Raw genomic sequence first — 19,618 nt, forward strand, 5'->3', positions numbered from 1 at the left:
CTATTCCCCTGATTTTTTTTTTTTCTTTCACTAGGGGTTGAACTCAGGGGCATTCTACCTCAAAACTACACTCATGGACCTATTTTATTTTTTATTTTGAAACAGGCTCTCACTAAGTTGCTGAGGTCTCAAGCCTCTCAAGTACTGGGATTCCAAGCCTGTGCCATCATGCCTGACTGTTCCTTTGATTTTGATCTTTGTCGGAACCTAGTTTTCTAGGCCCTGACAAATTTATTCTTTCTTTTTTAACTTCAGTGTAAAGATTTCCTTTTTCTGGGCTTGAAAAAATCATATGATCAAAGGCTAAACATTAAAAGGTTTGCAAATCTGTTCCAGCCTGCTGGGAAAAATGATGAAGTTGTTTAATTATACACATAATCCCATCATTCAAGAAGCAAGCCGTAAAAACTGGAGTTATTGGTAGAGTAGAGGCTTCTTGACACCAAGACCCGATCCATGACAAAAAATTTCATCAGCTCTGTGTTGAAAAATAATTATTTCCTTAGGAGGGTAAGAGTGTTGACTAACCATTGAAAAAGTAAAATAATGGATCTTACTATGTCCAAAAAGATCACTGAAAAGAAATTATGAGGAAAAGTGTGTTAATAATTGAATAAGTACAGAAACGGTGTATGGCACTGTCCCAGTAACATTTGTGCTAATGGCTTCTTAGTGTCCCTAACACCTTTCATATTTAGCATTGAATATTTTTGACAGGTGCTTTCAAAGAGAACTTTGATGAAAGAGAATTTAATGATTTATTTTCCATTCCTAATATTTGAAAAGCAAATGATAAAAGAAGCATGATTTTCTTTACTTTTCACCACAAAAATTAAACAGAAGTTAGAAAAGATAAAATTAAAACCTGTGGGCTTGATCCAAAAATAAGCTAATAAATATATAAATCTTTTTCTCTTTGTTTCCTTTTAATATAATTTTAATAAATTAAGTGGCTTTACATTAAAGGTTTCTTCTAATATAATATTAGTGAGTAATGGTAACATTTTAGGGACCTGAAAAATGTTGGTATATTGAAATTTTAACTACAAAAGGTGTACTCACATTGAGTAGTAATAGTTTTTGGATTTCTTATGTGTTCTGGTTGTTTTTCATAATAGAGATTAATAAAATGTTATTATTATTTTAAATTTTTTATTTTTCTTGTTAAGAAAAAAATTGAATTCTAAGTGCCAGGCTAAGGATCTTTGTCTATCCAGTGAGTCTGATATGACTGGTTCATATAGTAGCTCTTCAGTGAATATTTGTTAAGTGAATGGATGTTTTATTCTGGTGCAGGTTGTAGTCTACTGAATTGGCTTCACATTCACTAGTAGGTCATGACCCAGAATTTTAAAAACATCCAATCAAGGAAGGGAAAAATTTGGTCGTGAATTCATTCACTGAACACTGTTTATTGTTGTAGACTAATATTTATAATGCATTGTAGTAACATTGTGACTCCTTACTCTTGTTTTCATGGGTTCAGGATGTTTATAAAGATCTATTCAAAAGCTGGGCACAAGCCCGGTGTGGTGGCGCACACTTGTAATCCCAGCATTTGGGAGGCTGAGACAGGTTTGCTGATAGCCTCAGTGACTTAGTGAGGCTCTTTGCAACTCAGTGAGACCTTGTTTCAAAATAAAGAATTAGCCAGGCATGGTGGCTTTTGTAATCCCTGTGCTTGGGAGGCTGTGACAGGAGGATCACACAGGTTCGAAGCCAGCCTCAGCTACTTAGGCTCTCAGCAACTTAGTGAGACCCTGTTTCCAAATAAAATATAAAGTAGGTCTGGGTGTATAACCCGGAGGTAGAAAGCCCCTCTGGGTTCCACCCCCAGTACCACCAAAAAAACCAAACCAAACCAAACCAAAACAAAACAAAAAAAGAATAAAAAATAGGGCTGGGGGGAAAGCTGGGCACAGTTGTGCATGCCTGTAATCCCAGTTCTTAAGAGTCTGAGATAGGAGGATTGCAGTTTCAAGGTCGACGCCTGCAACTTCACAAGACCCTATTTCAAGATAAAAATAAAAAGGGCTGAGGGTGTAGCTTGGAGGAAGAACAACCCTGGGTTTAATTCCCATTATTAAAAAAAAGTAAGAAATAAAGAGAGGGCTACTTATAACTAGTATAAAAATAGTTTTGATTTTAGAGTACTACATATTAGAAGTACTTTTCAAACGTAGCAAGGAAAGCTGACTTTATTTTATTTTTCTTGCAGGTCTGGGGATGGAACCCTGGGACATTCTACCTCCGAGCTACACCCCCTGCCCTATTTTTTATTCTTTATTTTGAAACCTGGTCTTACTGAGTTGCAGAGGGCCTCACTAAGTAGCTGAGGCTGTCCGCGAACCGCGATCCTCCGGGTCTCACGCCCGGCTGGAAAGCTGACTTAAATACACATAGATGCAGTAGCTCGTAATGCCTATGGGAGTTACCCTTTGCTAGGTTGCTTCATGCGTAGTAACTCACTCCCATTTGTACTGGGGTCAGAGGTGGGTGCTGCGCCTGCCCGGTCGCTGGTGAAGCGGGCTGTGCTCTCCAGGCAAACATCTGCCTTATCCCAGTGATTCTTGAGGCAACCTCGTAGCTCTAATAAGTTTTGAAACTCGCATTCTACCCAACTCTACGTGAACTTTCTTCAGATATTTGTAGACTCAGTAATTCCAGTAGGTTGCTGGGTATAATCAGTATTTCCTGGACAGCTTGTTATCCTGAAGGCAGACTCAAGTAGGATGGAGGGCAAGAATAGGGGTAATTCCAGTAGGTTGCTGGGTATAATCAGTATTTCCTGGACAGCTTGTTATCCTGAAGGCAGACTCAAGTAGGATGGAGGGCAAGAATAGGACAAGTGCAGCCAAGGATGGTGGCGCACGCTTGTAATCCCAGCAGTTAGGAGGCTGAGACTGGAGGATCGCGGTTCATGGACAGCCTCAGCTACTTAGGCCCTCCGTAACTTAGACCCTGTTTCAAAATAAAAATAAAAAATAGAGCAGAGGATGTAACTCGGAGGTTGAATACCCTGGGTTCTATCCTCAGACTTGTTAAAAAAAAAAATAGAACAAGTCCTTTCTCTGTCGCAGTCTAAGCTGCTCCTCCCCTCTCCCTCCTGAAGCGTCCTTGTCTCCACATGGAAAAGCTGTGTGTTTTGTGTTTTCACAGGCTGTAAATAATATTCAATGCTCATAATAATTGATCAAATTTAGATTTGAAATTGAATAATATAAATTGATACAACAGTTCTTTGATTAAGAAGCACCACGTACGTAAGCCAGAATCACGTTTGTTTAGTTTTTGTATTTTCGGTGTCTGCTGCCATGGCTATACAGAGTTTGATATGAATTACTCTGATTTTGATTGCTATGGCTTTGGGGAGAGTTGAGTGATAAAGTCGTGTTTTGTTTATCAGTTATTTCCTTCGATGTTTTCAGTGCGAGTGGCGGCCTTGATAACGAGACACACTTCCTCAACAACACTTTGTTGGAGTATGTGGATTTAACCAGACAACTCCTGGAAGCCGAAAACGAAAAGGACTCTGACACACTGAAGGACATACGATGCCATTTTAGTGCCTTAGTGGCGAATATCATTCAGAATGTTCCCGGTATGATTTTTATAATTTTATAACTTCAGAAAGCAACTTGTAAAAATCCTAGAAAAAATGTCAACATAGCATGAATGTGAGTTTCTATGTATGAAGCAACCTAACAAAGGCTAACTCCTGTTGAAACTAATAGCTGTTACATGTATGTGTATTAAAGTCAGCTTTCTTTCCTTCCTATATTGGAAAAGTACTTCTAAAAAATTTATTTTTATACTAGTTATAAGTAGCGCTCACGTGTGCGTGCGTGGTCGCTCGCTCTCTCTCTCTCTCTCTCTCTCTCTCTCTCTCTCTCTCTCTCTCCTACTACTTTTTTATAATGGGTTTTGAACCCAGGGGTGTTCTTCCTCTCATGAAGGTAATTTTCCCAGGGTGAGGCTCCTCCACAGCCCTTTTTATTTTTTTATCTTGAAATAGGGTCTTGCTAAGTTGCAGAGACTGACCTTGAACCTGCAGGGGGTTGTTTTCTCTCTCAATTAGTGCCAGTGAAATCAAAATGCAAGGCAGCATAGATATTCATGGTCAAAACACTCATTGGAAATTCTTAAGAAATCAGTTAGTATAAGTTCTCTGAACGAGTTTGTCCTACATGCAGTAAGCATAGAGTGCAGTGCTCCAAATAATGATTGAAAGTAAAATTAAGCCAGGCATGGTGGTGTAGTCCTGTAAGCCCAGTCGGTACTTGGGAGGCTGAGACAGGAGGCTTACAGGTTCGAAGATATCCTCAGCAGCAAAGGCAGACTCTCAGCAACCTAGCAAGACCCAGTTGTAAAGCAACAGTAACAAAAATAAAGTGTTGGTATAGCTCGGAGGTAGAATGTCACCTTTGCCATATGGCTGGTAACAGCCTGGGAAGGAGTGGTTGGAAAGGCGTCTCAGACTCAGGAGAATTCAAGTAAGAGGCCCCGTGCCAGGCCCCTGCACCAAGCTGCCCACCCTGATGCCATTTCGGTGACTTCCAGGTAGATAAATGACCCCAGTGACTGTGGAATTTTGGGATAGGTTCAAATAAAAACTTCTGCTTTCTGTTTTATAAACTTACATATTCAATAAAAGGTAGGCATGCATGCTCACGGAAAAAGAAATGGAATTAATTTTTTCCATCTGTTTTTATCTACAGTGCAGCAGAGAAGAAGTATTTTTCCTCAGCAGAGCCTGCGTCACAGTCTGTTCATGCTGTTCAGTCACTGGGCGGGGCCTTTCAGCATCATGTTCACGCCCTTGGACCGATACAGTGACAGGAATATGCAAATTAACAGGCACCAGTACTGTGCGTTAAAGGTATTTACTTAGAATTATTTCTTTTTTCTTATGTTAAGAGTAGAGCTAAATATTTTTATACGTTTTCTTACATAATATCATAAGCAAGATCAAGATTTCTTCAGAATACCTGGAAGTATTACCATATGTACTTGTCTTCCATATTGAAACACTCTCATGCCATACCTTTAAATAAATAAAATACAATGCAGAAGAGTTTCAGAACCTATCAAAACATAATCACCATTTTCTTAAAGAATTAAAGATTGCCTCTAAAGAATATCATTTGTTTTCTTGTCTATGTGTTTTCTCATGGTCTTTGTATCTTCTCTCCCAGTATTATTTGGTGTGTTGATATTTTAATAAATTTCCTAGTTTTAAGAGTTATTATTTTCTTTATAAAGATAAAAAATGAAAGCTATTGTGGCTAGATAAACATGAGTAAAAATATCTTGCCTCTTCTCATTAAGCAACCAAGACTCACCCCCTTAAATGTTTTAAATGTAATTCTGATATTATTGTTTGAAGGCTATGTCTGCTGTACTCTGTTGTGGCCCTGTTGCAGATAATGTAGGACTTTCATCAGATGGCTATTTGTACAAATGGCTGGATAACATTTTGGACTCTCTGGACAAAAAGGTAATTATGGCCCTTTCCTTAAAATGTCACAATAAATTGTCATTGCATTAGTCAGAGTTCATGTGTGGTCTAATGAAAATAAGTCACTTTTTAAGTAAGATAGAGTTATGAGCAAAAAGCAAATTATGTAAAATTAAATTGGATATTATAACTTAAGAATATAATTCATGTTTATTACTCATTTGAATAATTTCACTTTCCCTGAGTGTGTATATATATCTCAATACAGTTCTGAGTCTGCAGATGAAGTGTCAGTATAGACTGCCTTGGGCCCAGTGGCAGAATTGCACTATTTGCTTTTTTGGCTTCAGTTTATTGACCACCCTGTGGCCAGTCGCTTCTCTTGACACTCCTCCACTCCTTGCCCCCTCACTCCCCTACTGTACACACAGAGACTTCAACTGAACACAGGATTTGTATTTTTCCCCCTTTTGTTTCTATTGGGTTACCACAAATAGGCATATGGTTTGATCACAACTGAGAGGTTAGCAAGCTCCTTTTTCTGAAAGTGCATAATCATCATTCATATTCATGTGCTGCCCTTAGGGCTCTGTAGCAAAAGAGAATCCTACGCTAGAGCCTTGTGCCGGAAACAAGGGGCCAAGTGTCAGGTGGCCACGTTGTCCCTTCTGTTAACTGGATAGGCTGGGGAGGAACTGAACAAAAGGAGCCTGGACTTTGTGACTAAAGATGAATGTGCTCTACTGCTCTGGTAAAAACGTAGAACAATTGCCAGGGAACTAATAGGTGCCTTCCCCTCCCTGGCCGTTCTGCGGCCTTGCTCAGGTTCATCAGTTGGGCTGTGAAGCGGTCACACTGTTGCTGGAGCTGAACCCTGATCAGAGCAACCTGATGTACTGGGCTGTGGATCGCTGTTACACGGGCTCCAGGAAAGTGGCCGCGGGCTGCTTTAAAGCCATAGCTAATGTGTTCCAAAACAGGTACTACACACACACACACACACACACACACACACACACACACACACACACACACTCATATTTTAGATTTTGAGTCTTTTTTTTTTTTTTTTTGGATGGTGGTGGTACTGGGAATTGAACCTGGGGCATCCTACCACTAAACTATATCCCCATCTCTTTATTTTTTATTTTGAAGCAGGGCCATACTAACATATTAGCTTCAAACCTTTGACCCTCCTGTCTCAATCCAAGTACTGGGAATAGAAATGTGCGCAGTCACACCAGGCTAGTTAGATTTTATTTTATTTATTTTTTGTATTACTAGAGATGGATCCCAGGGGCATTCTACCTCTGAGCTACACCTCCAGCCTTATTTATTTATTTATTTATTTATTTATTTTTTTTTAAACAAGGTCTTGCTAAGTTGTGGAGGGCCTCATAAAACAGCTAAAGCTAACCAAGAACCTGTGATCCTCCTGTCTCAGCCTTTCAAGTACAGGGATTACAAGCATGTACCACCACACCTGGCTAGATTTTTTTTTTTAAGAAAATGTTTTCTTTTAAATTCAGAAATACTAAGAAACTTCAATTTTCTTTTTCTAAATTCTTGTTATACCTTTTTCCTTAAAAAAAAGAAAGAACCACCACCATCACCCACAACCCCTAGCTAGGAATTCACAGGGAGCTTTGTCCTTTGTACATCCTGTTGATCTACTTCTGTGAAAGCCTCCAGACATTGTCATTTGCCTAATATGTGAAATGTATCCGTAGGGATTACCAGTGCGACACAGTGATGCTCCTGAATCTGATACTGTTTAAAGCAGCTGATTCTTCTAGAAGTATTTATGAAGTTGCTATGCAACTGTTGCAGGTTTGTACTCAGTTGTTAGTTAAAATATTTTTTACTCAGGATTAAATGAAACACAATAATTTGTTCTTGCCACTAAAGCATACTAATGCTTATATTTAGCTTTATATTTAACAGTGAAGTATGGTATCTGATTATCATTAGAAGTAGAATACAAGATAATATGGATATTTAAATCTATAAATAATATAAACTGTCCAGAAGTGTATTTTTTTTTCTGGGTCTGGGGATGGAACCCAGGGACATTCTACCTCTGAGCTACACCCCCTGTCCTATTTTTTAGTCTTTATTTTCAAACAAGGTCTCACTAAGTAGTTGAGGCTGTCCGTGAACTTCAATCCTCTGGTCTCAGCCTCCTGAATGCTGGGATTACAAGTGTGCACCACCACGCCTGGCCAAAAGTGTATTCTTGAAGGATTATATTGTTTGTGTGTATGAAAGTACTCATATATCAACTGGTTAGGACTGATGTATGCAAGTAACTATTTCCATATCAGATGAGAATAGTGCGAGTTGAAATTTTTTTGAGTCATATGAAAAATAATTAGATTGGGATGGTAACATTATCATACAGTATTTAACTAATTGATAATAGGGCAAGGTTCTTTTATCTAAACCAGGAGCTAAAAGTAAGATTCAAGCAAATGTTGATTTTTCTAAACGTTTGGAAGTGGTACCAATGCTGGTAGGACCATTTTAGGAATTATACCCTTAATGCCTTTATTAATTATGAGGAAAGTTAATGGTATAGCTTTTTCTTTTTCTTTCTTTTTTTTTTTTTTTTTTTTTTGTTGGTACTGGGGTTCCTGGAAGCCATTCTACCTCCGGGCTACACTCCCAGACCTATTTTTACATTTTTTAAAATTTGGAGACAGGGTCTCCTAAGCCAGCGTGCGCGGCTGGCTTTGAACCTGCACAATCCTCCTGTCTCCGCCTCCCAAGCGCGGGGATTACAAGCGTGCGCCACCACGCCTGGCTGTGGTATAGCTTTTTATAGTGTGTAATGACAAAAGAAATATTAGTTTATGTCGCATATTTGATCTCTGATTAAGCAAAATCAGTTAAAAAGGTTTGTCTTCACTTTTATATATTTGTGTATAATCATATTTTAGAGCTGGAAAAGTGGTAAAACTGTCTTAATTGTACATTAAGTTACTGAAGTTATTTTTTAACTCTGCTACCAAGCCCTTATCACTGGCATTAAACACAAGGAATGAAATCCTTTTGAACAGTTTTACTCTTTTGTTAACATTTTATGGCATTAGAAATTAGTATGCTTTATAATATGTGTAACAACATAAGTTTTAAATTGGAATATTTCTTGGGAGAAGTTTTGTTTTGTTTTGTTTTTAAATTATAGCTGAAGTTTAGAGGACCCCATAAAATATTAACTTACGCTGATGGAACTGCATCCCTGTAGATTCTGGAGCCAAAGATGTTTCGCTATGCTCACAAATTGGAGGTCCAGAGAACAGACGGAGTCCTCAGCCAGCTGTCCCCTCTGCCGCATCTGTATTCTGTTTCCTATTATCAGCTGTCTGAGGAATTAGCAAGGGCATATCCTGAGCTCACTCTGGCCATTTTCTCAGGTATGATCACTGAACTGGTTAGTTTTTATTTTGCAATCATTTTTTTTTAAGTCTATTATTAGAAAGTTTTAAGTATACTAAATTTGAGGTCAAATCAAAGCAAAACATGTTTTTAAGAGTTTTTTTCTTTAATAAGAATTCTCAATAATCTACCCTGACATTTAGATTTCTTGCTGATAGAGTCTTTACAGGACTCCAGGGAGGGAGAGGGAGAAGTCAACAAACAAGAAGAGCTTCATGCACTTTTAAAATATTTCATCAGGCCGGGCGTGGTGGCGCACGCTTGTAATCCCAGCATTTGGGAGGCTGAAACCGGAGGATTGCGGTTCGCGGACAGCCTCAGCTACTTAGTGAGGCCCTCTGCAACTTAGTGAGACCCTGTTTCAAAATAAAGAATAAAAATAGGGCAGGGGGTGTGGCTCGGTGGTCAAATGCCCCTGGGTGACATCCCCAGACCCGCAAAAAATAAAATAAAATAAAATATTTCATCAGGCATGTATGTCTCTACCATCTTGTATCCCATTAAGATGTATGACTACAATGCACCAATAAAAAATTTAAAAATTTTTTCATCAGTAGACTTAGAACTTCCTGAGCATACTTTATTTTGTGTATTGGTAATAAAAATAGGCAGAAACGCCAGGCGTGGTAACGCACGCTTAAATCCCTGCGCTTGGGAGGCAGAGACAGGAGGATCGCACAGGTTCGAAGCCAGCCTCGCTGGCTTATGAGACTCTGTTTCCAAATTAAAAAAAAAATAAAAATAGGTTTGAGAGTGTAGCCCAAAGGTAGAAGGGTTTCCAGGAACCCCAGAACCACCCCCCACACAAAATGGACAGGGAAGGATAAAGATACATATGTTTTTCTATAAATGAAACCTCACAGGAACAGGGCATGCAGTGCCTTGAGCAAAACCATTGCTCGCATCCCTCACTGCTAACCTGGTCATGCTTCCTTTCCTTGAAGCCAATGGCTAGTCCCACCAGGAGCATCAGGGCTATGTCAGCCAAGCAGTCCTGTGTCATAAGCCAGCACTCTTCAGCTTTAGGGGAACCTTAGGGTCCATCTAGTCCAACCTTCTGTCTGATGGAAGCATCATTGCAATATAGTGCCTTGTCATTTTAATTTTTTTTTTTTCTTTTGAACCGAAGGGCACTTTACCTCTGAATGACACCCTCGGCTCTATCCTATTTTTATATTTTGAAACAGGATCTCAATCTGCTGCTGAGGCTGGCTTTTGAGCCTGCGATCTTCCTGTTTCGGCCTCACAAGTACTGAGATTATAGACATGCACCACCATGCCTGGCATGCCTTCCTTATCATTTATTTATTTTTAAATGTTTTTATTGATGCATTGTAGTCATACATTTTAATGAAGTACAAGATCATAGAGGCATACATGCACACATCACTCATGTATCCCTTCCCCAATTCCCACCCAGTCCTTCCCCTCTCCCTCCTTCTCATGTTTGGCTTAGTGATTGACTTTGATGTTTGTGAATGTGCATCACGTACGTTAGGGAATTTCCTCCTCCCCCTTCCGTCTCCTCAGTAAAGTCACCATATTCACTCATCTGTGGTTTCTCCTTCCTGTGATCCTTTTTGTCCCTAGCTTCCGTATATTAGGGAGAGCATCGATGTGTGTGTGTGTGTGTGTGTGTGTGTGTATGTGTGTGTGTGTGTGTGTGTGTCTGACTAATCTTCCTTAGCATAATGTTCTCCAGTTTCATTAATTTCCTTGTAAATGACATAATTTTATTCTTTATGACAGAGTAAAATTTCATTGTGCATATATCCCATAGTTTTGTAATTCATTCATCTATTGGTGGCCATCTTGGCTGGTTCCATAGCTTGACAAGTGTAAATTGTGCAGCCATGAACAGAGATACACAGTGAACTAAATAGATACTTCACAAAAGAAAAAATTTAAATGGCATAAATATATGAAAAAATGTTCAACAACATTAGCAATTAGAGAGATGCAAATCAAAACTACCCTGAGATTTCACCTACCTTCAATTAGAATGGTAATCATTAAAAACACAACAACAAATGCTGGTGAGGATATGGAGAAGTGGGAACTCTAATGCATTGTTGGTGGGATTGCAAATTAGTGCAACTACTTTGGAAAACAGTATGGAGGATCCTCAGAAGAATGGGAATGAACCTACCATATGATCCAGCAATACCACTTTTGGGTATCTACCCAAAAGAATGGAAACCAAACTCCCTTATCTTTTAACTGAAAAGGTTTAACTATAGCACAAAAGATGCTTGGCCAGTTTGCAGCTTGTCCCCTGCAGCAGGACCTTGTTCTAGCCTGAGTGCTACACCCAGGGGATTGCAGAGTTCTTTCTGCTTAGTGTCCTTCCTTCCTTTGGCTCAAAGCACAGTGGCCTGACTGCTCCTGTCATCTTCCCACAGCATTCATTCAAGCAGCAGATCCGATTTGTTTTCCATTTCTAATTAACCTGAGTGGGAGAAAAATCCAATTGACCTCACATTCAATTCTGAGAAGCAGTTTGCCTGTTTGGTTCGCTCTGGGCAGTGGCACCAGCCACGGACTGCCCTTTCTTTCAACAGCACATCCCTTCCAGGATGTTATGCCCAGGTCGTCACTGCAAAATAGTGGCCACTTCCACTCTGCCTGTGCGGCCACTGGGCTTTTGCTAGAGGCTCCTGCAGACAGCAGGGCTGTCCAGCTGGGTCTCTGAGACCCTGTCAGGGGGTAGGGTGTCCACTGACGGGCACAGGCCATGCCCATGGCCCAGTCTCCTTGTCACAGTTTCTTCAGTTCTGTCTCCAAACACTAGCAGATGTCTTGGCATCTGCTAGTTTTAACTCTTTTGCTTTAAATTCTTTTTCCCTAAATGGAGAGGTTAGTGTGTGAACCTGAATGACTCCTGATCAGTGTGCTTTTTTCCCTTGTTTCCAAGGTGAAATGAGAACAGTGTTCATCAGGGATTTTACTATTACGGGTACAGATGTCAACATAAACTGTAACCCTTTAAAGTGTGGGGGCAGCTGGGTGTGGTGGCGTACACCTCTAATCCCAGGACTGGGGAAGCTGAGACAGGAGGATCTCAGGTTCAAGGACAGCCTCTGCAACTTAGCCAGACCCTGCTTAAAAATTAAAAATTGGGCTGGAGGTAGAATTTTTCTGGGTTCATTTCCTTGTACCAAAAATAAGTAAATAAATAAATAAATAATAAATAAATAAATAAATAAAGTTGTGGGGGACTGCTCCTTCCTTTCCCCAGCACCAGCACAGCCAACTTGAAGTGTCACTGGCTGCCTGGTTCGGCACATCCTCCTCCTCCTCCTCTGCACCACAGCCTGACTTCAGAACACACATCCACTGTCCCCATGTCCTGAGCCCTGAGCCTGCCCCGGGTCTTCACAATAGCCTGTGTCCTCCATCAGGGCCAGCTCCTGTGCTGTACACTCCCCAGATGCCTCCTGACTGCTACATCTCATCCTCATCTTCTGGTCTTCAATCTTGCTGTTTCCCACAACCATAGGTATTAACTCTCTTATATTTCTTTAGATTTCTCTCTCCTGATTTCCAGAAACTTAATACTTTCTAATTCTCTGCTACGATGGACCACATCTTCTCCATCGCCGTTGTTAGATTTGTTCTCTCCGTCCATGTGCTCCCAGGTTCCCACCTGGACTGCCTGCTCCCGCTGGGGCTCCTTCTTGGTCAGGATCTTCTCATCCACCTGTTTTCATAGCTCCACATCTTATATTTCATAGGTAGTTAGATTTGTATAGTTATAGGAGGCCTTTGTGTAAAGCAAAGAATCGAGCATACCTATATGCCAAGACTGAAGCCAGGCGAGGTGGTGCACGTCTGTGAGCCCCAGTGCCAGGAGGCTGAGGCACAATGATGCCCTGAGGCAACTCTTGCTCTCTTCTCTCTACAGAGTAAGCAATCATGGATCGGTGGTGTGGTGTGTGCGTGTGTGCGTGTGTGCGTGTGTGTGTGTGTGTGTGTGTGTGTGTGTGTGTGTGTTAGAGTTGGAGGATTATTCACAGGGTCATACTGTTCCAAAGCCCACTTCTAAATCACTTGTCTTCCATATTCATGCCTCCTAATGAATAAGGCCAAGTGCAGAGAAGGCACAGAAGAGGAAAATTTTATTTATTACCAGCTTGTTGATTTTAAAATATATGGTTCAAAAGTGTCAGCTCTGTGCACACTGCTGTGAAGCAAATCTCTAGAACTTTTTCATCTTGTAGAACCCAAACTCTATGACCACCAAGCAACTAGCTGCTTTTTTCCTTTCCTCCCAAACACTGGTAGTCACCATTTTACTTTATATACATCATAAAAGTGGAGTCTCACTGTATTTATATTTTCATGACTGTTTCATTTCACTTATCATAGTGTCTTCAGGGTTCATCCACATCGTACCACGTGACAGGATTTTCTTCTGTTAACGCTGTTTGATAATCTACCGTATATGTACTAGAAGAGTGCTGTGAACATGTTATATGAATATCTGAGTCTCTGCTCGGTGCTTTAGGATATACCCAGGAGGAGGGTTGCTGGATAGTACACTAGATCTCTTTTTAGTTTTTTGAGAAGCTGCCACACTGCTTTCTATGTAGTGTGCACCATTTTCCAATCCCAACAGCATGCAGACATTTAGGTATTTTAATACGATTTATATCAGCCATCAATTTTTCTTACAGTGTCAGTGAGGTGAGATTTACTAGAAGGAGAAATAGCTCGCGTAAGTGCTGGGTGTAATGAATCCAGTCTGGCTTCCTCACTTCCAAGTGGAGATGTTGACATTAACTCCAGGCCAGAGGGCACCTTGCCTCAGCTCTCTCCTTTGCTTTGCTTTTGATTAGAGATAAGCCAGAGGATCCAGACAGCGCACCCTGCGGGGCGGCAGGTCATGCTGCACTACCTGTTGCCCTGGATGAACAACATCGAGCTGGTGGACCTGAAGCCTCTGCCCACAGCACGGCGACGTGACGAGGATGAGGATGAGTCCTTAAAAGACCGAGAGCTCATGGTGACGAGCAGGCGCTGGCTACGCGGAGAAGGCTGGGGGTCCCCACAGGCCACTGCAATGGTCCTGAACAATCTGATGTACATGACAGCGAAGGTAAGCTGGACCATGTGCCTGTAATTGCTGCCCAGAATTACAGAGTTGGGAGAAGAAAGCTGGTTAGAAGCAGATGCAGAGATGAGATAATCTGCGACAACCAACCAGAAATGATGTGTTCTAAATCCCCCTCTTCAAAGAAACCTCTTGAGAGATATTTTACTTTTATTTATTTATTTATTTATTTATTTATTTATTTATTTATTTTTGGTGGTACTGGGGTTCCTGGAAGCCCTTCTACCTCCGGGCTACACTCCCAGACCTATTTTATATTTTTGAAACAGGGTCTCTTACGCCAGCGCGGCTGGCTTCGAACCTGCGCGATCCTCCTGTCTCCGCCTCCCAAGCGCAGGGATTACAAGCGTGCGCCACCACGCTCGGCCAGATATTTTACTTTTAATTAACATGTGTTTGATTAGTGATGTTGATATATAGATCTAGTAAGTGAAATAACTGTTTTTTCCAAAGTGTTGGAAAGATGAGAGATGTCTATGAAATGTCAAGGTCTCTGTTGTGGTGTGACGTTCTGGGTCTACTGAAGTTTCTGTTCTGTCCGCCGCGTCTAGTATGGCGACGAGCTGGCCTGGTCAGAGGTGGAGAACGTGTGGACGACGCTTGCAGACGGCTGGCCCAAGAACCTGAAGATAATTTTGCACTTTCTGATCAGCATCTGCGGGGTCAATAGTGAACCAAGCCTCTTGCCTTACGTATGTATTCAAGCCCTTTTAGGTTTTAAAAAATATTTATCTCATTAGGTGTCTTATTAGGCCAGAGTATGGGCAGCCATCACCGTAGAGGCCAGCAAGGGCCTGAATGAGGGGAGAGGTAGCGTATGGACTTGCTGCGGACTCATTCAGCCAGCGCTCTCAGGTCGTCACAGGCCAGGTGCTGTCCCAGGTACCCAGCCTTCCAATCCGATGGATGATAGGGATTTTATTCATCAAACCTCCACCTAGTTTATTTAACGGATTAATAAGTTAACAGAGTACAGTTGTGATAAAGACTACAGAGGAACATTACAGAGTACTGAGCGTGAGTAACAAGGAACCACATCTGTCTGAAAGGATACGCGCTAACACTTGAAAGAGTGGTATTGAAGTGGAGGCCACCAGGCTGGGGACGTGTGGAGCTTCTCTGGCAGCGGCTGGCGTCGTGGGTGGTTAGCAGATGGGGACGGGAAGCTCAGCACCGGAGGCTGCTGGGAGCGAGGGGAAGCCTGGGAAGGACGAGGAAAGGAAGAGCAGGCTAAATGGGGGATCCACCAGCCTTCCCTTCCACGGGAAAAGCAGTGCAGAAATCTGTCCATGTTATGTTAGGAGGGTGCTCAGAAACTGTCAAACGTAGGGGCTCAACTGAATGTGCCCACGTGCGCACACTGTGTTTATGTTCCGATGTAGCTATCGGTCACATGGAGCATCTCCCCGAAGCGTGTTCTGCAGAACACTGGCTCTTCAGAATGCTGCTCTAAAGTGCTTCCAGATCCTACTTTAACACACCGTTTAGTAGCATGCTTTAGTCAGCATTTCCCCCGTTTGCCTGCAAACACCGTTTCCAAGGCTTGTTGTTAAGATTAGTATTCTTTGAGAAGCACTGAGGGAAAGGTAGGTGTGTGGTCCCAAACCACACGATCCCGTGGTACGTCTCTGACCACATCCCCTCGTGTTTTCCCCAGATCCCCTGCCCTGGTGCCAGGCTGAGCCCTGACTGCTGCCCCCACACCAGGAATCCCCACCTCGGCCTGGGCACCAGCCCTCTTACTCCTCCTCAGCCACACTGCGCCACGCTCACCTTCAGGTCTTCCCTAGGGAGCCACTTCTCCCCGAGATCTGTGCTGCTCATCCCACCTAAAATTGCTAAGGCAGCCAGGCCTGGTGGTGCACCCCTGTAATCCCAGCACATGGGGGAGGCTGAGACAAGAGGATCACAGGGTTGAGGCTGGTCTCAGCAATTTAGCAAGGCCTTGTTTCCAAAATTTTTTTTAAAAAAGCAAAATACATTTGTTTTTTGTTTAGAAAAGAGCACACAAATAATAAAAATGCATAAAGTTGCGGGAACTACAGATAGCATATTTGTCTCATCCCAGTTAGACCTGCTGCTGAGACCTAGCGGGACAGCTCTGCTGACGCTGGCCAGGGTCTTGTTGCGGATCAACACCTACACATTTTGGTTGTGTGTGTGTATCCTCCGCGTAGACTCGAAGCTGACTTTGATAAAATTTGTCTCAAAACAGATCTCTAAGATTAAAATCTTGTGTTTTCTGAACGATTTCTTTTGTGACAGGTGAAGAAGGTTATCGTTTACTTAGGTAGAGACAAAACGATGCAGTTGCTGGAAGAGCTGGTGAGTGAGCTCCAGCTGACCGAGCCCGTCAGTTCGGGGGTCACTCACATGGATAACCCCCCTTACTACCGCATCACTTCCAGCTACAAGATCCCTTCTGTCACCTCAGGTGAGACACGCCGAGAGCCAGCTGCTCTGTGTTGAAAGAGGCTTCACAGCCGGAGGTGGTGGCGCACACCTGAAAGCCCAGTATTTGGGGAGGCTGAGACGGGAGGATTGCAGGTGTGAAACCAGCCTCAGCAACTTAGTGAGGCTCTGAGCAACCTAGGAAGACCCTGTTTCCAAATAATAATTTTTTAAAAATAGGGCTGGGGTGTAGTCTGGAGGTAGAATGCTTCCGGGTTCAATCCCAGTACCACAAAAAGAGAAGAGAGAGATGCTTCACACAATTGTTTATTTTAGCAACCATCGGTGTCTTTAAGTATCATGCCTGAGAAACAAAAGCAAATACTAATCATATGAAGTAATTAATTTGGCAAGATTTGGCAACTCCTCATATAAGTAAAGAAACTTGACAATGTAGAGAGCCTTAATATTACATTGGGAAACTGTTTACATACTTACTCAGAACTGTAATATATATTTATATATCCCAATACAATTATTTTTAATAAAGATAACTAGCAATGTTAAATCTGTAACATGCTTACTTGCTGAAACTATTTATGTAATTCTACGGTATAATTATTTGGGTATATATTATACATTGCATCCAATCAAGTGAGTGTATATCCTGGGGTTTTTTGTTGTTATAAATTGATAGATTATAGTTATATATATTTAGGGAATGCAGAATGATGTTATGATTTATGAATACAATGTGGAATGATTAAATCTAATTAACACATTTACCACCTCAGATAGTTATCAAATTATAATATTTTGAGAACTGGAGAAATTATGCCACTGAGAAAGTAACTTCTGATGAAAATCAGCATAGTACTAGGCTATTGCGGATGAAATTTCTGTGAAGCTCTTTATCACTGAGTTTATGTTGAATGCTCTCAGCATGTCAATAACATTTAATTAGAAATATTTAAATATATCTTCATAATTGACTTTTGTTATTTTTATCAGTCTTTTCGTTTACTTTCTTTATCATTTCTGATAACACTTTTATTGAATTATTCACATTTGTTAGTATAATTTTAATTCAAAAGAGTTTTTTTTTAATTAGGGTTGTGGGGTTTTGTTTTTTTTTTTTTTTTTTTTTGGTGGTACTGGGGGTGGAACCCAGAGGCTTTCTACCTCCGGGCTACACTCCCAAACCTATTTTATATTTTATTTGGAAACAGGGTCTCACTAAGTAGCCGAGGCTGGCTTCAAACCTGTGCGATCCTCCTGTCTCAGCCTCCCAAGCGCAGGGGTTACAAGCGTGTGCCACCACGCCCGGCAAAATTAGGGTTTTTTAAATAGTATCTTTTTCATGTTTCATGATTGGACTTTTTCTATATCTGATAAAGTTATAAAATTTTCTTCTCCCAGCAGAAGTTCCTGTTTTCTTTACATTGCTATTATTTTGTCTTCTAAGAGCTTTCCTAAAGCCCTACAAGCTCTAGATCTGTCTTTTCCTAAGGAGCAAATGTTGAGCTGACAAGTTCTGTGGTATTTGTGGAACGAGTTGTCTGTCTTTTGTTAAATCATGATGTCAATGATATGGACAGCTGCAGGCCTTTTCTCTTGGGTCTTTCATAATCAGGTTTCCCAGAGAAAACTCTCCTGCTTTCAGTAGATGGGCATCTGGCTCATATGTATTGATTCACACACATGCACAGACTTCAAGCCTCTGGAAGACCAAGAAGGTGCAGGACAGGAGATCAGTCTTAAATTTTAGCATGTGCTTTTTCGTCCCCTGTTTTCAATAAGGTGCTTCCTTTTTCAGGTATACATGGTGTGCCCTAGTCCAGGAATCTTCTGATTTATTTTCATCAGAAAAGGCCTCTTCTGGAAGTGGGCACAACCAGCTACTTAGCTATAAGAGGCAAGGAGGTGGATTCAGGGGAACCAATTACTCTCACCCCCCTCTTTTTTTATTTTGGTCCTGGAAGTGAAACCCAGAGAGCATTCTACCTCTGAGCTACACCCCCAGCCTTTTTTTTTTTTTCCCTTTGTTTTAATTCTGAAGCAGGAGCTCGCTGATTTGCAGAGGGCTTTGCCAAGTTACTAAGGCTGACAATGAACCTGCAGTCCTCCTGCCTCAGCCTCCCAAGTACTGAAATTGCAGAGCCATGCCACACAGGCCAGCTTGGAACCAACTACTTCTAAAATGGATATTCAACCATTGTCCTATTTCTAGCATTTCAGGGAACCACGACCCCTTCCAGATAAGTGATGCCCCTCATTACTGAGCCTTTTGGAGATTCAATACAGAAGCTGCTTGGCCTCTCCCACCACCTGCCTTCCTAAGAATTACTTCTTGTCCATTTGTTTTCAACTGCCCAAAGCCTGTTGCTGTTTTCTCCTTTCCCTTGCAGTCACTATCAGTGCATTCTTTCTTTTTTATTTTTACTTTGAGACATGGTTTCACTAAGTTGCCAATGCTGGCTTCAAACTTTTGATCCTTTTGCCTCAGCCTCCCAAGTACAGGGATTAGAGGGAGGTGCCACCACACCCAACTGAGTACCGTTACTTTTGAGAAATCACTCTGCTTTCATTTCAGTGGAGTTTCCACTGAAATCTTTTGCCCTCTTTGGTTGTTTTCAATCAACACGTACCTTTTCTATTTCTGATTACAGGAACTACTTCCAGTAGCAATACAATGGTAGCTCCCACAGATGGCAACCCTGATAATAAGCCCATAAAGGAGAACCTTGAAGACAGGTAAGTACCTCTCTGTTCTTTGTGAGTCTTCCTGGCTGTCATCAGAACTGCGCATCTCTGCATTGGAATGTGTTTTCTGTTGTGTTAAAATTCCAGGGAAGAAGGCCAGGCATGTTGGCATGCTTATAATCGCAGTACTTGGGAGGCTGAGATAGGAGGATTGCAGGTTAGCAGTCAGCCTCAGCTACTTAGGCCCTCCACAACTTAGACCCTATTTCAAAATAAAAAAATAAAATAGGCTGGGGGTATAGCTCAGAGGTAGAATGCCCCTGGGTTCAATTCCCAGTACAAAAACAAAAACAAAATTCTAGTGAAATATCTTTCCATATTGTAGATGTCTCTACATTAAAGATGCTGACATGACACACTCAAATGGATGAAGAAGTGGAGGACAGCTTCCTTTTGCTGTTGTTGTTGTGTGTGTGTGTGGTGTTTTGTTTTGTTTTGTTTTGTTTTTGGTGCTT

At 41.5% G+C, this 19,618-nt stretch overlaps 1 protein-coding gene across 2 annotated transcripts in view; it reads left to right on the plus strand.

Moving 5' to 3' along the window:
• Positions 1-19,618, plus strand: part of FRYL (FRY like transcription coactivator) — a gene marked incomplete at both ends in the record, with an annotated part of 144,964 nt that overhangs the window by 57,810 nt on the left and 67,536 nt on the right. For both annotated transcript variants that reach the window (XM_080697003.1, XM_080697004.1), the window contains 10 exons: positions 3,429-3,601; positions 4,719-4,879; positions 5,387-5,497; positions 6,284-6,438; positions 7,189-7,288; positions 8,706-8,874; positions 13,735-13,994; positions 14,561-14,701; positions 16,275-16,443; positions 19,070-19,154. In XM_080697003.1, the coding sequence (XP_080553129.1) occupies positions 3,429-3,601; positions 4,719-4,879; positions 5,387-5,497; positions 6,284-6,438; positions 7,189-7,288; positions 8,706-8,874; positions 13,735-13,994; positions 14,561-14,701; positions 16,275-16,443; positions 19,070-19,154 (1,524 nt within the window). The remainder of the gene's footprint in view (positions 1-3,428; positions 3,602-4,718; positions 4,880-5,386; positions 5,498-6,283; positions 6,439-7,188; positions 7,289-8,705; positions 8,875-13,734; positions 13,995-14,560; positions 14,702-16,274; positions 16,444-19,069; positions 19,155-19,618) is intronic.

The sequence above is a fragment of the Muscardinus avellanarius genome, assembly GCF_963383645.1.
Source record: "Muscardinus avellanarius genome assembly, chromosome: 6".
In the NCBI taxonomy this organism is placed as follows: domain Eukaryota; kingdom Metazoa; phylum Chordata; class Mammalia; order Rodentia; family Gliridae; genus Muscardinus; species Muscardinus avellanarius.